Source organism: Heloderma suspectum, chromosome 4 (genome assembly GCF_057233095.1).
Source record: "Heloderma suspectum isolate Gila_16-S chromosome 4, 16-S_ref, whole genome shotgun sequence".
Lineage (NCBI taxonomy): Eukaryota > Metazoa > Chordata > Lepidosauria > Squamata > Helodermatidae > Heloderma > Heloderma suspectum.
The window spans coordinates 54,871,956-54,888,450 of NC_139461.1; the positions used below are offsets into that span (position 1 = coordinate 54,871,956).

The window sequence follows — 16,495 nt, forward strand, 5'->3', positions numbered from 1 at the left end:
AATATGGATTGAAAACATAAAATTACCCAATTTAGGAGGAAAACCTTTTGCTCCTGAATAAGGATAAAATTAAGAGAGCAGTCCTGAGCTCCTGGGGAGGGTGGCTGATCAGTGGTGCACCTAGGCTGGATTTGGGGGCCAAAGTCCAGGGCCCACAACCTAGGGGGGCCCAAATGACCACCCAGAGAGGGAAGCGCAGCATCAAACAGGCCTGGTGTCAGCACCTGGGCTAGCATAGCATGCCAGGCCCAGCAGAGCTGATGTTGATTGTCATAACATCCTTTCTTCTTATTTTTAAGAAGATTTGATAGTTGGAAGCAGCTAGCCAGGCATGTGCATGGTGATAGATGCTCATTTCATTATTTATTTTAAAATATATATTATCCTTTTCTACTCTCTATATTATCCTTTTCTACTCTCTATATTATCCTTTTCTACTCTCTATATTATCCTTTTCTACCATATTGAGCAATATTCACTCATCCAAATGGTGCTTATTCCCAAGTCAATTTGTTTAGCATCAGAGCCACAGAAGCAAATTTCATTTTATCCCTGTGGTCATGCTGGTGCCATGATTTAAGTGCATTTAAAATGTGAAACTACATATGCTCTCGGAGTATTTATGTTTTGGTTGGCTAAGTATTGGTTGTTTTAGCTTGAATATATCAGGAATGTAGAAGCAGTTGTAAAGCATGGGGTGGGGGTGGGGAAGAGAAATGTGAGTTGTGTGTTTCACAACTGAAGTAACACACGTGGCTTTCTAAAGAGGCCCCCATCTTCCCCAAATGCCCTAAACTGCACCAGCAAATGCCAGTTGTGCCTGGCATAGGTCATTCCTTCAGAACGGGAGGCAAAGAAATAGAGCGGGTGGGAAGGAAAGAAAAGGTCCCCACACCTTCTATCCTGGCTACAGCGAGATGGCAGAGATTTGGTTTTGGTGGTAGATCCACCACTGAATCTGCCCCTCCTCTTCAATCACAACTGCTGTGAAAATCACACACAATTTTAAGAACTGAAACCTCAAAAACAGTACAATAGCTGCCATCCTCACAGAGCACTCTCACTTCTTAGAAATTCTAGGGATTTCAATGAACAGAGTAAGGAAATGAAATAGGAGGAATTTACCCTAATCAAAGCTCTAGCTGATGTAGTTAGAACTGTTATGTGGTTCTCATCTGATTTCAATATGATTTAACTTTTTCTGCTTATGGCTATGACAGCCAATTTAAAAAACAACACTGCTGTTTACATTATGCAAAGGGGGGAGTTACTTCAAGGCCCATTTAACATTCATCTGTTTTCAATATCTGTTTATTGAGCATTGATGAAAAACAGTCAATCTGAAAACATTTGCGGCAACCATTTCATGGCTACTCAAGCCTACGCTCATATATTACATCATAGTTCAAACAGCTCAGCACAATACACCATTCTAACGTGGCCAGGCATTTTGATTTTGTACAATTACAAAAATAATTTTGCACTTAGAAAATAAATCAGATTCTCAATAAATTACAATATGCTTATTATTTAACAAGGAAGAGTAGTTTGTATAAAATAGATAATAATATTAAGAGTTCTCCCCAAAAGGCAAGAGTTTCATTTCTGAATCTAGAACATTTTGGCAGTCTATGAAATCCTACTATTGTACATCTTAAAATTTATGTACAGGGTTAAGCACCAAAAACTCTGCTCCTCTGCTTTTTTGCTACACTGCTCAGGTAATATCATAATGCTTAGTATTGAAGAAAGTGTCAGTCACATGGCTCCTTTCTACTCTGCCAACCTGGCGTGGAAACTGGCATGTTAAGGCAGTTGCAGAACCATGGAGTGCTCCAAGTGGGCAACTTGCTCCAAGAAGGTCTGGGGTCCAAATTCTCAGCACAGATTACCACTCTCAGGCCCCGCCTCTCACCTGGAGAGTGGTAACCTAAAAGGGCTCCTGGCTTGGAGCATCACATTCCATCTCATCCCCATTCATTCCATCCTGGCTCATAGCCTACAATGGTGGTCCAGCGATGTACAGCATGGTTAGAGATGCTGTCTTGGGAGATCCATGTGCACAGGTCTCTTGGCAGACAGGCTCTGGCCTGTGTCTGGACATAGCTCTTCAATAGCCTTACTGCTGTTCTTTCTGATATTTGTAACTATGCCTAGCATTAGACAGATCTCTGCTCCCGAGGAGATCTGAGGAACATGCCGAGGAGAGGAAGAATCCATTCTGCCAGTGGTTTCCACTCCACTGACAGAGGGACAACATCTGAAAATGTTCAACAGAGTCAGAAGAACCTGCTGAATGGGGTGAGCTGTGGTGAGGGGAAGCAGTGGGATCCCCAAGAATCAGGCAGAGGGACCTTCTGTGAGCAGAGCTCTTCCTCTCATGGAAGACCCCGTCCTCCTGCAAAAGGCAGATCCTGGATCCAGCCCAACATTTGCATGAATTGAAACAAGGTTCTCGACACCTTCATGCTGGCTTGTTATTTGAGGGCACATGCCCTTGTTATTTGAGGGCACATTTCCAAACATCCATCTATTAATTCCACTTGATGCAGAAGATGGAAGAATCGGAGGAAATGAGAAGCAAGAGGAGTCAGAGGTACAATGGCACTGCCACCATGTTGCGAGAGCAATGTGCTTGGTAGGCGACTAGTCAGATTACTCCAGGACCAAATATTTGAAAATATTCTGTATGGTGCAACATTTGAAAGTATGATTCCAACATCAAATCCGAAGAGTATTGTTTCTTTAGTAAATAAAAATAAAAATATAATAGTCCTATTCATGCTTTCTTAATATCTTTTGAGGGCGATTTATTTAAAAGCAGAAGAAAATGTGTTTTTGAAGCATCCCCCATAGCAATGTTCACTTAAAAATAAGGTCCACAGACATTAGTGATGCTTGCTTCTACAGAAGTTGCAATCCTATACACATTTGCCTGTGAGTGAGCTCTATTGAATACAGCAGGCCTTATTTCTGAGTAAACTTGCACAGGGCTTCACTATACAATAGACACACACACATGTCATAAAGATGCTTGCAGGAAGTATTTTGGCTTTCAACCTCCATTGTATACTCAAGAAAATGAGACACCTGCTTTGATTAACTGTTAAAACTGCTTGCTTTGCTGTTTCATTATTTCTACATTTCAGCTTGCAATTTTATTAAAATCAGGTTTTGCATTCTGTTATGAATAGTACTTACTTAAGACTTTTTGAAGATGACAAATGGTATAAAGGGGCAATAAATTAAACCTCTTCAATTATGATTCAAAGGCATTGCAAACAAGGAACAGCTCCCCCCCCCCCATTCATGTTCCAGCATCCAGAAATTATATCTAAATTCAGGCTTTAAAAAAATGTTAGCAAAAATAATCCCCACTGCCCGCAAAGAAAAAACAAAACAAAACACCCAAAGGCTTCTCCAAAGGGAATAGTCCTTGCCTCTTTTAATAGTGGGTTGAAGTTCTCTGTCCTGAGTGTTCCAGTGTCACAATGGTTTAACACAGTGCTCATGTTACAAAAAGAAGCATTAATGAATATCACAATGGCTTTTGTTTTGGAAGAGATTGCTGTGAAATAACTATAACTTGGTTTGTAGATATCTTATATTCCTGGCCAGAGCCTTGTGGAGGAGAAGGTAGTGGAGTTTCAGGAGTCGCTGGAAAAGAATGAGAAAGAAATCAAATCAAACTTGAGCTAGCAGTGCACACTGCGGGTGGGGCGTGGGAGAAATAAAGCTGCAGTGGATTTGAAATGGCCACAACATTTATTGGCTACAGCTCAGAGAGCTTGGTATGGTACAGAGCAAGAATCCAGCCACCATCGGACAACCTGCCTGCTGGCCACCACCACCATTTCAGATGGCATGCTGGATTAACATTGATGGGAAAGGCAGGAATCTTGGGGCCAGTGGTACAGGTAGAGTTGGAACATGGGGCCAAGATTCAGGGCCCCAGAGCATATGTGAGAGGCATATGACCAAACAGAGAGCAGTTGATGAAGACATCAGGGCAGCGGAAGCAAACTCCATTTTATTCCTGCAGTCATGTTGGTGCTATGATCTGTGAGAGTTTTAAATGCCAAACTGCACATGCTCAGAGAATTCCTTAAAAAAACAAACCAGTTTTGTTATTCTCATTTTTATAACGTATCAGGAATGTAGAGATAGTTGTAAAACATGGAATGCTAGTTGAAGGGCAAAGAGAAATGTGCTTCACAACAGAATACATGTGGACATCTAAAGGAGGCCCCCATAAGACCATTACATCCAAGGCCTAAAATTACCTAGTTGCACCACTGCTTGGAGCCAGTGCAGTGCAACACAGTAACCTGAATCCATCCTCTGACTTATGCGTGTGGAAGGTGGCCAGCCCCCAAGCTGGGCTAGGGCCCAAAAGTGACACCCCAAGATCCCTTATGGGGAACCCTCAGTGGAGGGAGGGATGCCCAACCCCCACTCATTCTGCTATGGATTGAGCCCAATGCTTCCAGCACCTGCAGAAATATAGAAAAAATATTTTGACCAAAATATAGAATAATGCCATTAATGATAGACTCATTGCCATGAAATGACAAAACCCCAGCATCACTGACCTGAGACCAATCACAAATGTGGGTAAAATTCCTTCCTGGCCCCATTATCTAGCAGCTAACCTCTGTCCACAAGCAATAGAATTAAGGAGGGTTAGAAGGGACGTTGGTGATGACAGTGCTGAAACCATTAGCCAGGCTTCCTATTTATGGCCTGGGAGTAGACCAGGGAGAGAAGGCTCTTCCCCTAAACTGCTCCCAAGTCCTGACTTCAGGAGCCGATTGGTGCCTGTTCTACACCCAGGGAATGAACTGGACAACAAGTTGCCAGCTGCACACCAAAGGGGAAGATTTTGCTCCCTTCCATCACTCAAGCTACAGGTACAAAAGGAACCTCCCAGTAAATGGCAACCTGGACTTACCTTCACTAGGGCAGAGTTGAAATTGGGGTGAGGGAGGGTGCTTTTTGATTAACGTTTTCACCTGCCGAGAAAGCTGTCCACCTTTTCCATAAGGGACAGAAAGTGCAAACAATGTCTGTGACGACATTCCACTGATGTCTCTCCCTCTCGTGTTTCAGCAGTGGGAGCATTCTCTCCCTTCCTCACGCCCAATTTAGACTGAGGACAAAGGAGCACAGCCTGGTTGCTCAGCAACATGGATGTTCCTCCCAATCCCTATGCCAGATTAGACTGATAACAAAGCATTGATTTGTTGGCTCTCAATACCATCATCATGTAGCCACCTCTGACTGGCTACAAGGTATGTAGTTTCACTTGTGTTCACTACAGGATCTCCGATTGGCTGAGCTCACTCAAAAAGAAAATGGGTGGGGTGGAGGTGGAGGGAATGGCACTGAAGCGAGAGCAAAGTACAAAACAAGAGCTGAGATCTGCTGCAAATAGCAGCACTAAAAGGGTACTGTTGAGGCCTTTTTCAGAGAATATTTCATGCTCTCTGAAAGCCCCTCCTTCGGCCTCAAAAATGCTATGGGTAAAAATTTGTCATACCTATATTATTCATAACCTTGACTAAAACATTGCTTGTGGGGGGAGGGATGAACACTACTATTCAGGTTCTTGAATTCTGTGTTGTGTACACCAGTTCTGTGTTGTGTACACCATATGTGGAATCATAAAATACAAACAAGTTTGATGTTGCTGAAAAAAAATGGTTGGAAAAAAATTAACTGATTCTCCAGCCAGTTACAACATAACTCACAGAAACTATAATCAAATGATATATTTGCAATAAACTTACAAATCTGTTCAGGAGCCATCACTGAACTTATAAGCAGAGTTTGCCCAGTAAGTGGATCTTGGGCTAGATGAGGATGTACTGGATGGAGATTAGCAGAATCATTAGATGTACCTGTAACAACAGACCCAAACATGCATCACTTCAGCTCAAACGAACGTGTTGCTACTACAAAAAAAAATATTTCTCTAGTCGAAGTAAGTTGCAAGTCTTCGAGAACTTAAGTCTCTCATTTAGCACAAGCAAGGATGGAAATAACTCCACATTGGTTATAACACACAAAGTAACTAGCCCAGAACACTTGGAAGCTCAGTGGCTCAATGTCATCTGTGAAAAGTAGATCTCAACAGGCACAACCATCTTCTTGGGTCTTGTTGGTTTAATACCCTCTTATTTTTTTAAAAAAAAATTGTTTTAGTTGAGTATGCATACGTCATTTCTTTTATCACTATTATTTGGTCTGGTTTTATTTTGTAACTTATGTAAAAATGATGTGTTTGTGTGGCCTCATAAACTTTTTCCTGTGTAGCTGGAGGTGTCCTGCCTTTTTCTTCTTATGATGGGTGCCTTCCCATTTGTTTTTCCTGTGACAGGGATGAGTGAGCTATGCTTCTGCCTCTCCTCCTCTCATGCACTCACCAGGAGGAGACTAGAAGCATATGCTTCCGTTTTAGATTAACCTCCATTTAGCATTTCATCTGAATCCTAAACTGTGGTTAATATTGACTATGTTTCATTGAAACAAGCTAGCTTCATAATTTGAAGTTGACTTGTTTCAAACAAACCACAGTTAAGATTAATCATGGTTTGTTGGCTTCGGGCAAGCCGCAGTTAATACAAAACAGAAGTGAACATTCTGAACATCTCACAGTTGTGCTGGATAAGGTCAGGACTGTGGAGAGAAATGTGCAAGCAGGCTGCACACGCTGATTCCTATCCAAATTTAGCCACTGTGTAACACACTTTGTACACTGAATATAATACAAGTAATTGTTGTTGTTATTATTATTATTATTATTATTATTATTATTATTAAATTTATTAATCGCCCATCTAGCTGGTCACCCCGCCACTCTGGGCGATGCACAACACACCATAAAACAATTTAAAACAATAAAATTCTACCATAAAAACTTTTTCTAAAATACCCTAACCCACCCCAAATGCCTGCCTGAACAACCATGTTTTTAATGCACGACGGAAGCTCATTAAAGAGGGGGCATGACGGAGTTCCCTAGGGAGGGAGTTCCACAGAGTGGGGGCCACCACAGAAAAGGCCCTCTCCCTCGTCCACACCAGTCTAGCTGTCCTGGCTGATGGGATAGAGAGAAGGCCATCTGAGGCTGATCTTGTTAAGCGGCCTGTCTGGTGTTGCTGGAGGCGCTCCTTAAGATAGGCTGGGCCGGAACCATATAGGGTTTTAAAGGTCAAAACCAACACCTTGAATTTGGCCTGGAAAACAACTGGTAACCAGTGCAACTCCTTCAGCACTGGAGTGATGTGATCTCGCCGGCGGCTGCCTTTAATCAGGTGAGCTGCCGCGTTCTGTACCAGCTGCAGCTTCCGAACCATCTTCAAGGGTAACCCCACGTAGAGCGCATTACAGTAGTCTAAACGAGAGGAGACCAGGGCATGTACTACCGATGGGAGCAGATGGTCGGGAAGGAAGGGGCGCAGCCGCCGTATCAGATGGAGTTGATACAGCGCTGTCCGGCTCACAGCTGACACCTGAGCCTCCATGGACAGCTGGGAGTCCAAAATGACCCCCAGGCTGTGGACCTGGTCTTTCAAGGGTAGCCGTACCCCATTCAACACCAGGTCAACATCCCCCAGCCTCCTCTTGTCTCCCACCAAAAGTACCTCAGTCTTGTCAGGGTTCAGCTTATTCCTCCCCATCCAGCCACTCACCGTCTCCAGACATTTGGACAGGGATTCTATTGCCAACCTTGGTGAAGATTTGAATGAGAGGTAGAGCTGCGTGTCATCCGCATATTGATGACACTGCACCCCAAACCTCCTGATGATAGCCCCCAGCAGCTTCACATAGATGTTAAATAGCATCGGGGAGAGGATGGAACCCTGTGGCACCCCACAAGTAAGTGGCCACGGGTCCGAAACCTCCTCTCCCAGTGCTACCCTCTGGTACCTGCCGGAGAGGAAGGACTGGAACCACCGCAATACAGTGTCTCCAATGCCCAACCCCTCCAGGCGGTCCAGGAGGATACCGTGGTCAACGGTATCAAAAGCCGCTGAGAGGTCGAGGAGAACAAGGAAGGAGCATTCACCCCTATCCAGAGCCCTCCTCATATTATCCACCAAGGCGACCAAGGCCGTTTCTGTCCCATGCCCAGGCCTGAAGCCGAACTGAAATGGGTCTAGATAATCAGTTTCTTCCAAGTGTGCCTTCAACTGCACCGCCACCACCCGCTCAATCACCTTGCCCAAAAATGGCAGATTTGAGACTGGGCAAAAGTTGTTCAGAACTTGAGGATCCAAGGAGGGCTTCTTTAAGAGCGGTCTTATCACTGTCTCCTTGAGGGCTGATGGCATCACTCCCTCCTCAAGGGAGGCGTTCACCACCACCTTGATCCCCTCACCCAGTCTCTTTCTGCAGCTTATAATGAGCCAAGATGGGCAAGGATCAAGTAAGCAGGTGGTCGGCCTTACAGATGAAAGCACCTTGTCCACTTCATCAGGAGGAAGAAGCTGGAACCGATCCCACAAAACCGGTTTGCCACAGGCCGCCTCTTGCTCACTAACTGTATCCACAGCGTGCAGAGTAACACACCTAATCTGATCAATTTTATCTGCAAAGTGCCTTGCCAAAGCCTCACAGGAGGCCTTAGAATGCTCCAGTGGTTCCGGAGCCACAGGACCGACCAGGCTCCGGACCACTTGGAACAGCCTCCTGGGGCAGCACTCTGCAGATGCGATGGAGGCAGCATAATATTCCTCTTTTGCTGCCTTCACCGCCACGTGATAGGCTGAAGATACAGCTCTAGCCCGTGTCTGATTGTCTTTGGAGCGAGACTTCCGCCACCGGCGCTCTAGCCGTCTCACCTCCTGTTTCAGAGCTCGTAACCGCGGATTGAACCATGGTGCAGTCCGAGCCCTGTTCAGGGGGAGAGGGCGTTTCGGAGCCACCCGATCGAATGCCCCAGTGATTGCGGCATTCCAGCCACCCACCAGGGTCTCGACCGAGTGGCCGTTGGCATGCCCCAGAGAATCCCCAAGCGCGTTCAGGAATCCATTTGGATCCATAAGACGCCTGGGGCGGACCATTTTAATGGGTCCTCCACCCCTGCGGAGGGGTTGTGGAACCGAGAAGTCCAACATCACCAGATAGTGATCTGACCATGACAAGGGGGTGGTGGATATATCCCCGACTTCCAGATCACTCCCCGCTTCTCCAGAAACAAACACAAGGTCTAGTGCATGACCGGCTACATGGGTGGGCCCAGTTAGAATATGGTGCAGCTCCCAGGAGGCCATGGTCTCCATGAAGTCCCAAGGTGCTCCTGTGAGGATGGCCTCCGAATGTACGTTGAAGTCCCCCAACTTCATAATAAAGTAGCTTGAGAAAGGCTGTGAGATTAATTGATACAGGGCAATAATATCTCCACAGAGCAACACCTTCCAGGCAAGGAGGTGGTAAAGGAGTTTCTACTGTAAGTATTGGCACAAGAACGAACTCACTCCCAGCACTACTGTTTGCATCTCCAGTTGGATTCAAAGGTCTCTTTTAAACATATGAGTTTGCTTCATCTATCTAGGCCACCACTGTCTACTCTACGTAGTCAGAGCCCTATTAACACCCCAGGCTAATAGAGAAAGAAAGAAACCACTCCAGTCTTGATAGACTAGCATCGCATGATTTCTCATTCTCCTGCCTCAATAATTTTGCACAAGAGGGAGTTTTGTCAAAACCAACTGACACACCCACCTCCTAGTAACATTTCCTGAAGTAAGCTGTCAATTTTAATGACTCCAAATAGTTTCACAAATTGTATTTGTTCAATCATTTGCCAGGTAATACTCTGGAAAGTAGGAAGAAGTAGCAGGAGTTCTCCAAAGCGTCCTCTGGAGTCATACTGACGATCATTGATGTAATCCTCCAAACTGATCTGAACTTGAAATCTCATGTTCCTAATCTTCATTGGGTTACTCAGGCCTTTTGCATCTTCAAACAACAAAGAAATGTTACACAAGGATACAGCACAACAACAAAAATGCAATGAAGCACATAGTTACCCCCTCCCAACCCTATAACCCGTAGAGAGCCTTATCAGAAGTATTGAGCACCACAGTTCTGCCTGTGTCCTGAAAGGAATGCTCACTCCCATTCTGTCTGGCAATAGAGTGTGGTGTTTACTCAGTGGCAGGGAAATGAACACAGCATATCGTCAGAAGCATTTTTCTTTATTACTTGAGATCTTCCTTGAGATCTTCCTATACGCAACTCTGTACTGAACGCTGATTCCAGGATTAAGTCCTGTCACAAATTAAGCCTTGGCTACTCCTGGAGTGGAGTGGAGTAGAGTGTAGGAAGTAAGGGGTTATCAATTATATCATCTTGTTACCCAGAAAGGTGAACTGCTTGCATCTAAAGAACCATGACTGGTGAGAACATCAGCGTCAAGTGCTGAATCTACATGATATGACTTGTGGAGCCACGTATAGTGGGGAACAAAAGTGGATCCCTGAGGAACTCTGTTGAGAGACAGCAGGTATAGTCATGGCTCTGGGTGCCAGCAGGGGTCCCAATACCTTGACCAAGTCAAAGAACACAAAGGTTGCCAGCTATTGGCTGTAAAAGCATGTGATATTGTCTGTTCTTTATCAGTTGTACAAAAGATACAAAAGGTGTCCTGTGATTCTGCATTAGGCTAGTCTCAGAACTCATAGTCCCAAACCTCCAATGTTAGTCTAACTTACGTCCCATTCATTTCAATGGTCTACTTTAAGTAGGATAAACATTGGATACAACTCATGAGACATGTTTATTTTAGACTAGAAGCTACATCTAGAAGAACACTGGAACAGGACAGTCTTCTACTTTTCAGCTAAAAGCATGTGACTCAATGTATCTCTAAATATCCAAAAGGAGGCCAAAGTAAAATCTTTTATCATGGTCTTATTCATCCAAAAAACCTAGATTCCCTGACCTAACTATCTTTGCTATTCTAAAGGAGAGTTCTAAAACATACCTGGATCAAAGAAGACAATTGCTTTTAGACAAGCATATTCATTATCGTCAATTTGAAGTTCCTGAAATGGTCGTACAATCTCATCCAGAATCCGGTTTGCAACTCGGCTGATCTCAATTTCAGAACTGTTGCGATGGATTACAGAATCATTACCTTAAGAAACAAAATAGAATCAGTAGTATTAATAATATCTGGAGCCCAAAAATGCAATGCCAGTTTCTATTTTTCGATGGCACATTTCTGCATATGACTGTGTTCACAAAGTCCTTCTCCATGTATATCAGCAGTTCTTCCCATGTATAATGTGCTCTACTGTATATGAAATGAATGAATGAATGAATGAATGAATAAAATACTGTATATGCATATCATTCTGCATAATGTTATTTTAGTTCATCTACTGATCTGTGTCGGAAACACTTATTTTTACGATAACAAATCTACACGTTAGTAAAATGGGTCTCCGCTGTCTAGACCATTTGAGGGCCCAAAGAGGAGGTGGGCCGGTGTCCAGCTTGTGAGCTTCCCAGAGGCATCTGGTCGGCCACTGTGAAAAACAGGATGCTGGCTAGATAGGCCTTTGGTCTGATCCAGCAGGGTTCCTGTATGTTCTTAGAAGTGAGGGAGTAGGGGATGTCTATTGCTGGCAGAGACCACCTACCCATTCAGTCAAATATTGGAAGGAGGGTGTGACTAAGTTATTGTCTTCCTTCTAAACCAGCTTCAGAAATGGATGGGACATTTTGTTTTAAGAAGTTAATCAATGTATTTTTAGAAACAAAATATACACAAAGCAGTATCACACGAGAGAGAGGGAGGGAGAGAGGGAGTTCTTAAAAAGACTATACATTGTAAAATGAATGGGGGAGGTCCCTCAAAAATTGGGCAGAGACACTTCCCACCAACTTTGCCTGATTTTCCAGGAACCTTCCCTCATGCCTCATGATATTGGAGAAATCTGCAACACAATCAAATGAGTTTGGATTTCTATGAATCTGACCCACAGATTCTGCAGTGGACTGGCTTTTCCCAAGTCGCATGGATTCCGTGGACTTGTGGACCATTTTTTTACTTTTCATAATTTTACGCAAATTTAGTCATAGAAAAATATGTAAAATTAAAAAACACCAGCCAAAAATGCGCATTTCCCCCATAGGCCAAAGCATGAAATGTGCATTTTGTGGGAATTTGTGCATTTGGGGGGAATTTCCACATTTTGGGGGAGACTGGTGCATTTTTGCAAGCACAAATTCGTGCAAATGCAAATTTGGGCAAATGCAAATTTGCTCAAATTTGGGAAATTGGTAAAAAACCAAATCTGCCAATAAATGGACAATGGAATTAAAGGCGCCTGACAATCTGCAAAGCACAGGCAGGACAGATTTTACAAAAACTGCACATCCCTATTCATCAGGGTCTTCCAACTCTCTGTGTAGCATTTCCAGAGAGACTGGGGAAGGGGCTGCAATGGGGAGGAGGAGGTGGGGAAGTCTGCTTCCACCAGCCCCATTGCCCACACGTAACTCTGGCTGTAGCCCCATATGTCTTAAGCTGAGATCCTATGCACACTTACTTCTGATTAGATAGAATCATGCTGTTAAAAAGCAAAATAAAGAAAAACTTACCTAAAAGAATAATGTCCTTGTAAACCATAGAGCGTTTTGCTGCTCCAAGCAACAGGTGTTCTCCAGCATGTGCTCTTAACAGGGCAACCTTGAAAAAAAGATTTGTATAGAATAATGGTAACACCAAAATAAAGCAAGTAGAATAACTTAAATCACCTACACTAGCTATTACGACTATGTTACGGCACATCCCAATTAGTAAACTATAATTCTGAAGAGGAGAGAAATACAATGGGAAGTTCTTTTTTGATAAAAGCTTACTCTCATGTAGGGATGTGTGAATCCACAAAACCCGAGCTTGTCAAAGTTCTCCAAATTCCACATTGAAGTTTGTTCTGACTCATCTCCATATCAGATTATAAATTTTGGTTTCTTTCTTTTCACACAAAAACCCATGTGTATTTTTGTGCACATTTTCCAAAATGTGCACAAAATTTTTGCACAATTTTCACACTCCTCCATTGTGCACATTTTAAATTAATGCATTTTCCCCATTGATTATAGCATGTCTGTGTGCATTTTTCAAAAGTATGCATTTTTCAAATGTACACATTTTTCAAATGTACACATTTTTCAAATGCATTTTTGGCGTTTGTTCTGTGGATCACCTTGAAAGACTGGAAATGGATGGACTTTGACTACAGATGACATTTGAGTCTGGGTTCAGCTCTGGGAGGTACAAACTGGGTAAGTTTTGGTCAAAAACAAACTAAAATGAATTTCTCTTACATCTCTACTCTCTTGTCGCTTGATTTCCACTTTCTGAGTATGTATGATAACTGGAGACTTCATGGAAAACAGGCCTTGAGATACTCTCCCTTCTGTTCCTAGAACTAATTTAGTTTCCCTGACCTCACTGGCCTCAGCCTCCCATCTGCCCTTTCAAAAGGAAGATGGAAGAAGTCTTTGGCATTTTCCTTATAGAATTAAAACTAGGTGTTCCCTTGACACATAACATGCATCTCTGTATCTTATTTTTCTCTTAATTGCAGGTGGGGGCAATTTTACTTGGAATTCAGCAAACAGTGAGGGTGTATCACTATCCTCTCCAGTGGTATCAGAATGCTAGATTGACACCAGTGGGGACTTATTATCTAAGCTGCACCAGGGGAAGTGAGTTTGTTCCAATGGCAATGTGGAAGGAAGAAATAAGTGTGTCCTCCCCACACGCTTTGTTCCAAGACCTATTTCCCCTGCCCCTGCATATAATTAATCAAGGGGGGGATATACACAGCTGCATGCTAAGTATCAAGGGAATGTCTAGTTTGGCCCTAACTTGACTGTGACCCATAGAAAGCAGATTTTCCCTGTATCAGATTTTCTTGGTTCTCAGCTTGCTTTGAGTTTTCTTCTTGTTTGTTTGCTTGGCCCTAGCCTGTGTGGAATCTGATCTTGTTTTGCCTTGCTCTGGACCCAGTTCTACCAGGCCTCTTTCTCAGATCCAGTGATGTAACGATTCCAAATCAGCTTCTCCCATGAGCTAAGATTAAAGGTCCTGGGCTTTTTGTTGTGATTACTAAGAGTGTTTAGATTTTTTTTCATTTTCCAATACAATACAAACAGTAAACCCTTCATCCTCTCCTGACCCCATTCCCTCCTCCTTAGGTTCCCCCCTCCCTTCTTCATATCGCCCTGTATTTAAAGAGTAACGGTTTCATATCTACAAGTAGCAACACTTGGATACATTAACAGTTACATAGAAAAACAAACAAACAAACAAACAATTGGGTTATGTCAGGCACATCTCTTTGACGGCCTACCCAGGTATTGCAGTGGACTCTGGAGCACCTGAAATTTTTGAACAGTTTTCAAAGGCAATATTAATAGAATGTATTTTCTTTTTGCAATTTGATGTAATATACCTTTTCATGGGCAGCTAAGGTCAATAAACCTGAATCAAATTGTGTATGTGTGGGGTTTTATTTGCTTTCCAGTGTTGTTAAATAACGCTTAGCTGTTAGTGTGGCCTTACTAAACCATGCCGCATGACCCTCTGCCAAATCCCATTTGCCAGAATGTATCCCACTATGGCATGGGCATCTTTGACAATGAGTGAGGTTTCCTGGTTTGGTTTAACATCATAGAATGGTGTTCTGTCCAAACTGAAAATAGATTGTTGCACAGTGCAGTCATGTAACCATAGAAGAAGCACATTGTGTCATACCTGATCATCCAGCCGTAGTTCACAGAAGGCTGGAATATATTTTGCCCACTCTACAAGAACCAAGAGCTGCTGCTTCATAGATTCGCAGACATCATTGATACCAGCAATTTTCTTAACACTGATGTCAGTGGTACCAGAACTGGGGCTTGAAACAGGAATCTGGTCATAGTTGGGAGAAATTGTGAACATAGGTCTCACATTCTTACAGTGATCTTTATAAAGTTATAATTATGTTTGCCAAATGGTTTCATGTGCCTTCAGACCTCCTGATATACATCCCCCAAATATAGCAACAGAAGTCTACAGTGAGTATATTGTGCATATATCTTAAACAGACAGACACAAAGACAGATGAAAGAAACTGTATTCAGACATTTTATATCTGAGAATCTTAAACAAGTGAGGAGAGGGAGCCCTACCCCTCTTTGTTGTCACATTCATCGCCCTGTACTCATGGAGGGTGACATTCTGAAGAGAAGAGCCTCCTGTATCCATGGGGGTCTCCATGCTGGAAAATCAGCATTCCAAATCGCATGGTGAGCCTCCATGGGCAAAGGAGGATCTCCTCTCCAGAAAGTCACCCACCATGATTGGAGTGCTAGAGCACTGACCCTCCTGAGGTGTTTATTCTACACACATAAGAAAAACCTGAATAGTATATAGTGACCCCTTCATGGATCACTGCCTTGTTGTGGCGAAGGGGCTTGCGTAACTCAGTGAAGCCATAAGCTATGCCGTGCAGGGCCACCCAAGACGGACAGGTCATGGCGGAGAGTTCTGACAAAATGTGGTCCACTGGAGAAGGAAATGGCAACCCACTCCAGTATTCTTGCCAAGAAAACCCCATGGAACGTATCACAAGGCTAAAAGACATGACGCCGGAAGATGAGCCCCTCAGGTCGGAAGGTGTCCAATATACTACTAGGGAAGAGCAGAGGGTATTTCCAAGTAGCGCCAGAAAGACTGAAGCGGCTGGGCCAAAGCCGAAAGGATACTCAGCTGTGGATGTGTCTGGTGGTGAAAAGAAAATCCGATGCTGTAAAGAACAATATTGTTTAGGAACCTGGAATGTCAGATCAATGAATCAAGGTAAGCTGGAGGTGGTCAAACATGAGATGGCAAGATTGAACATCGACATCTTGGGAATCAGCGAACTCAAATGGACAGGCATGGGCGAATTTAATTCAGGTGACCATCATATCTACTATTGTGGGCAAGAATCCCTTAGAAGAAATGGAGTAGCACTCATAGTCAATAAAAGGGTGGGAAAAGCAGTACTGGGGTACAATCTCAAAAACGATAGAATGATCTCAGTACGAATCCAAGGCAAACCATTCAACATTACAGTAATTCAAGTCTATGCCCCAACCACTGAGGCCGAAGAAGCTGAGGTTGATCGGTTCTATGAAGACCTACAACACCTTCTAGAACTAACACCAAAAAAAGATGTCCTCTTCATCATAGGGGATTGGAATGCTAAAATAGGAAGTCAAGAAATCACCAGGATAACAGGCAAGCATGGCCTTGGTGTACAAAATGAAGCAGGACAAAAGCTAATAGAGTTTTGCCAAGAGAACATGCTGATCATAGCAAACACTCTTTTCCAACAGCACAAGAGGCGACTCTACACATGGACATTACCAGATGGTCAATATCGAAATCAGATTGACTATGTCCTTTGCAGCCAAAGATGGAGAAGCTCTATACAGTCAG

At 43.4% G+C, this 16,495-nt stretch overlaps 1 protein-coding gene across 3 annotated transcripts in view; it reads right to left on the bottom strand.

Annotated features, from left to right (window-relative positions):
- Window positions 1-1,285: 1,285 nt before the first annotated feature.
- The window catches only part of HNF4G (hepatocyte nuclear factor 4 gamma), an 85,309-nt gene continuing 70,099 nt past the window's right edge, over window positions 1,286-16,495 (bottom strand). For all 3 annotated transcript variants that reach the window (XM_084848036.1, XM_084848034.1, XM_084848035.1), the window contains 6 exons: window positions 14,783-14,941; window positions 12,619-12,706; window positions 10,994-11,146; window positions 9,730-9,966; window positions 5,790-5,900; window positions 1,286-3,657 (listed from right to left, as the gene is read on the bottom strand). In XM_084848036.1, the coding sequence (XP_084704162.1) occupies window positions 3,539-3,657; window positions 5,790-5,900; window positions 9,730-9,966; window positions 10,994-11,146; window positions 12,619-12,706; window positions 14,783-14,941 (867 nt within the window). In that variant the 3' untranslated portion in view covers window positions 1,286-3,538. The remainder of the gene's footprint in view (window positions 3,658-5,789; window positions 5,901-9,729; window positions 9,967-10,993; window positions 11,147-12,618; window positions 12,707-14,782; window positions 14,942-16,495) is intronic.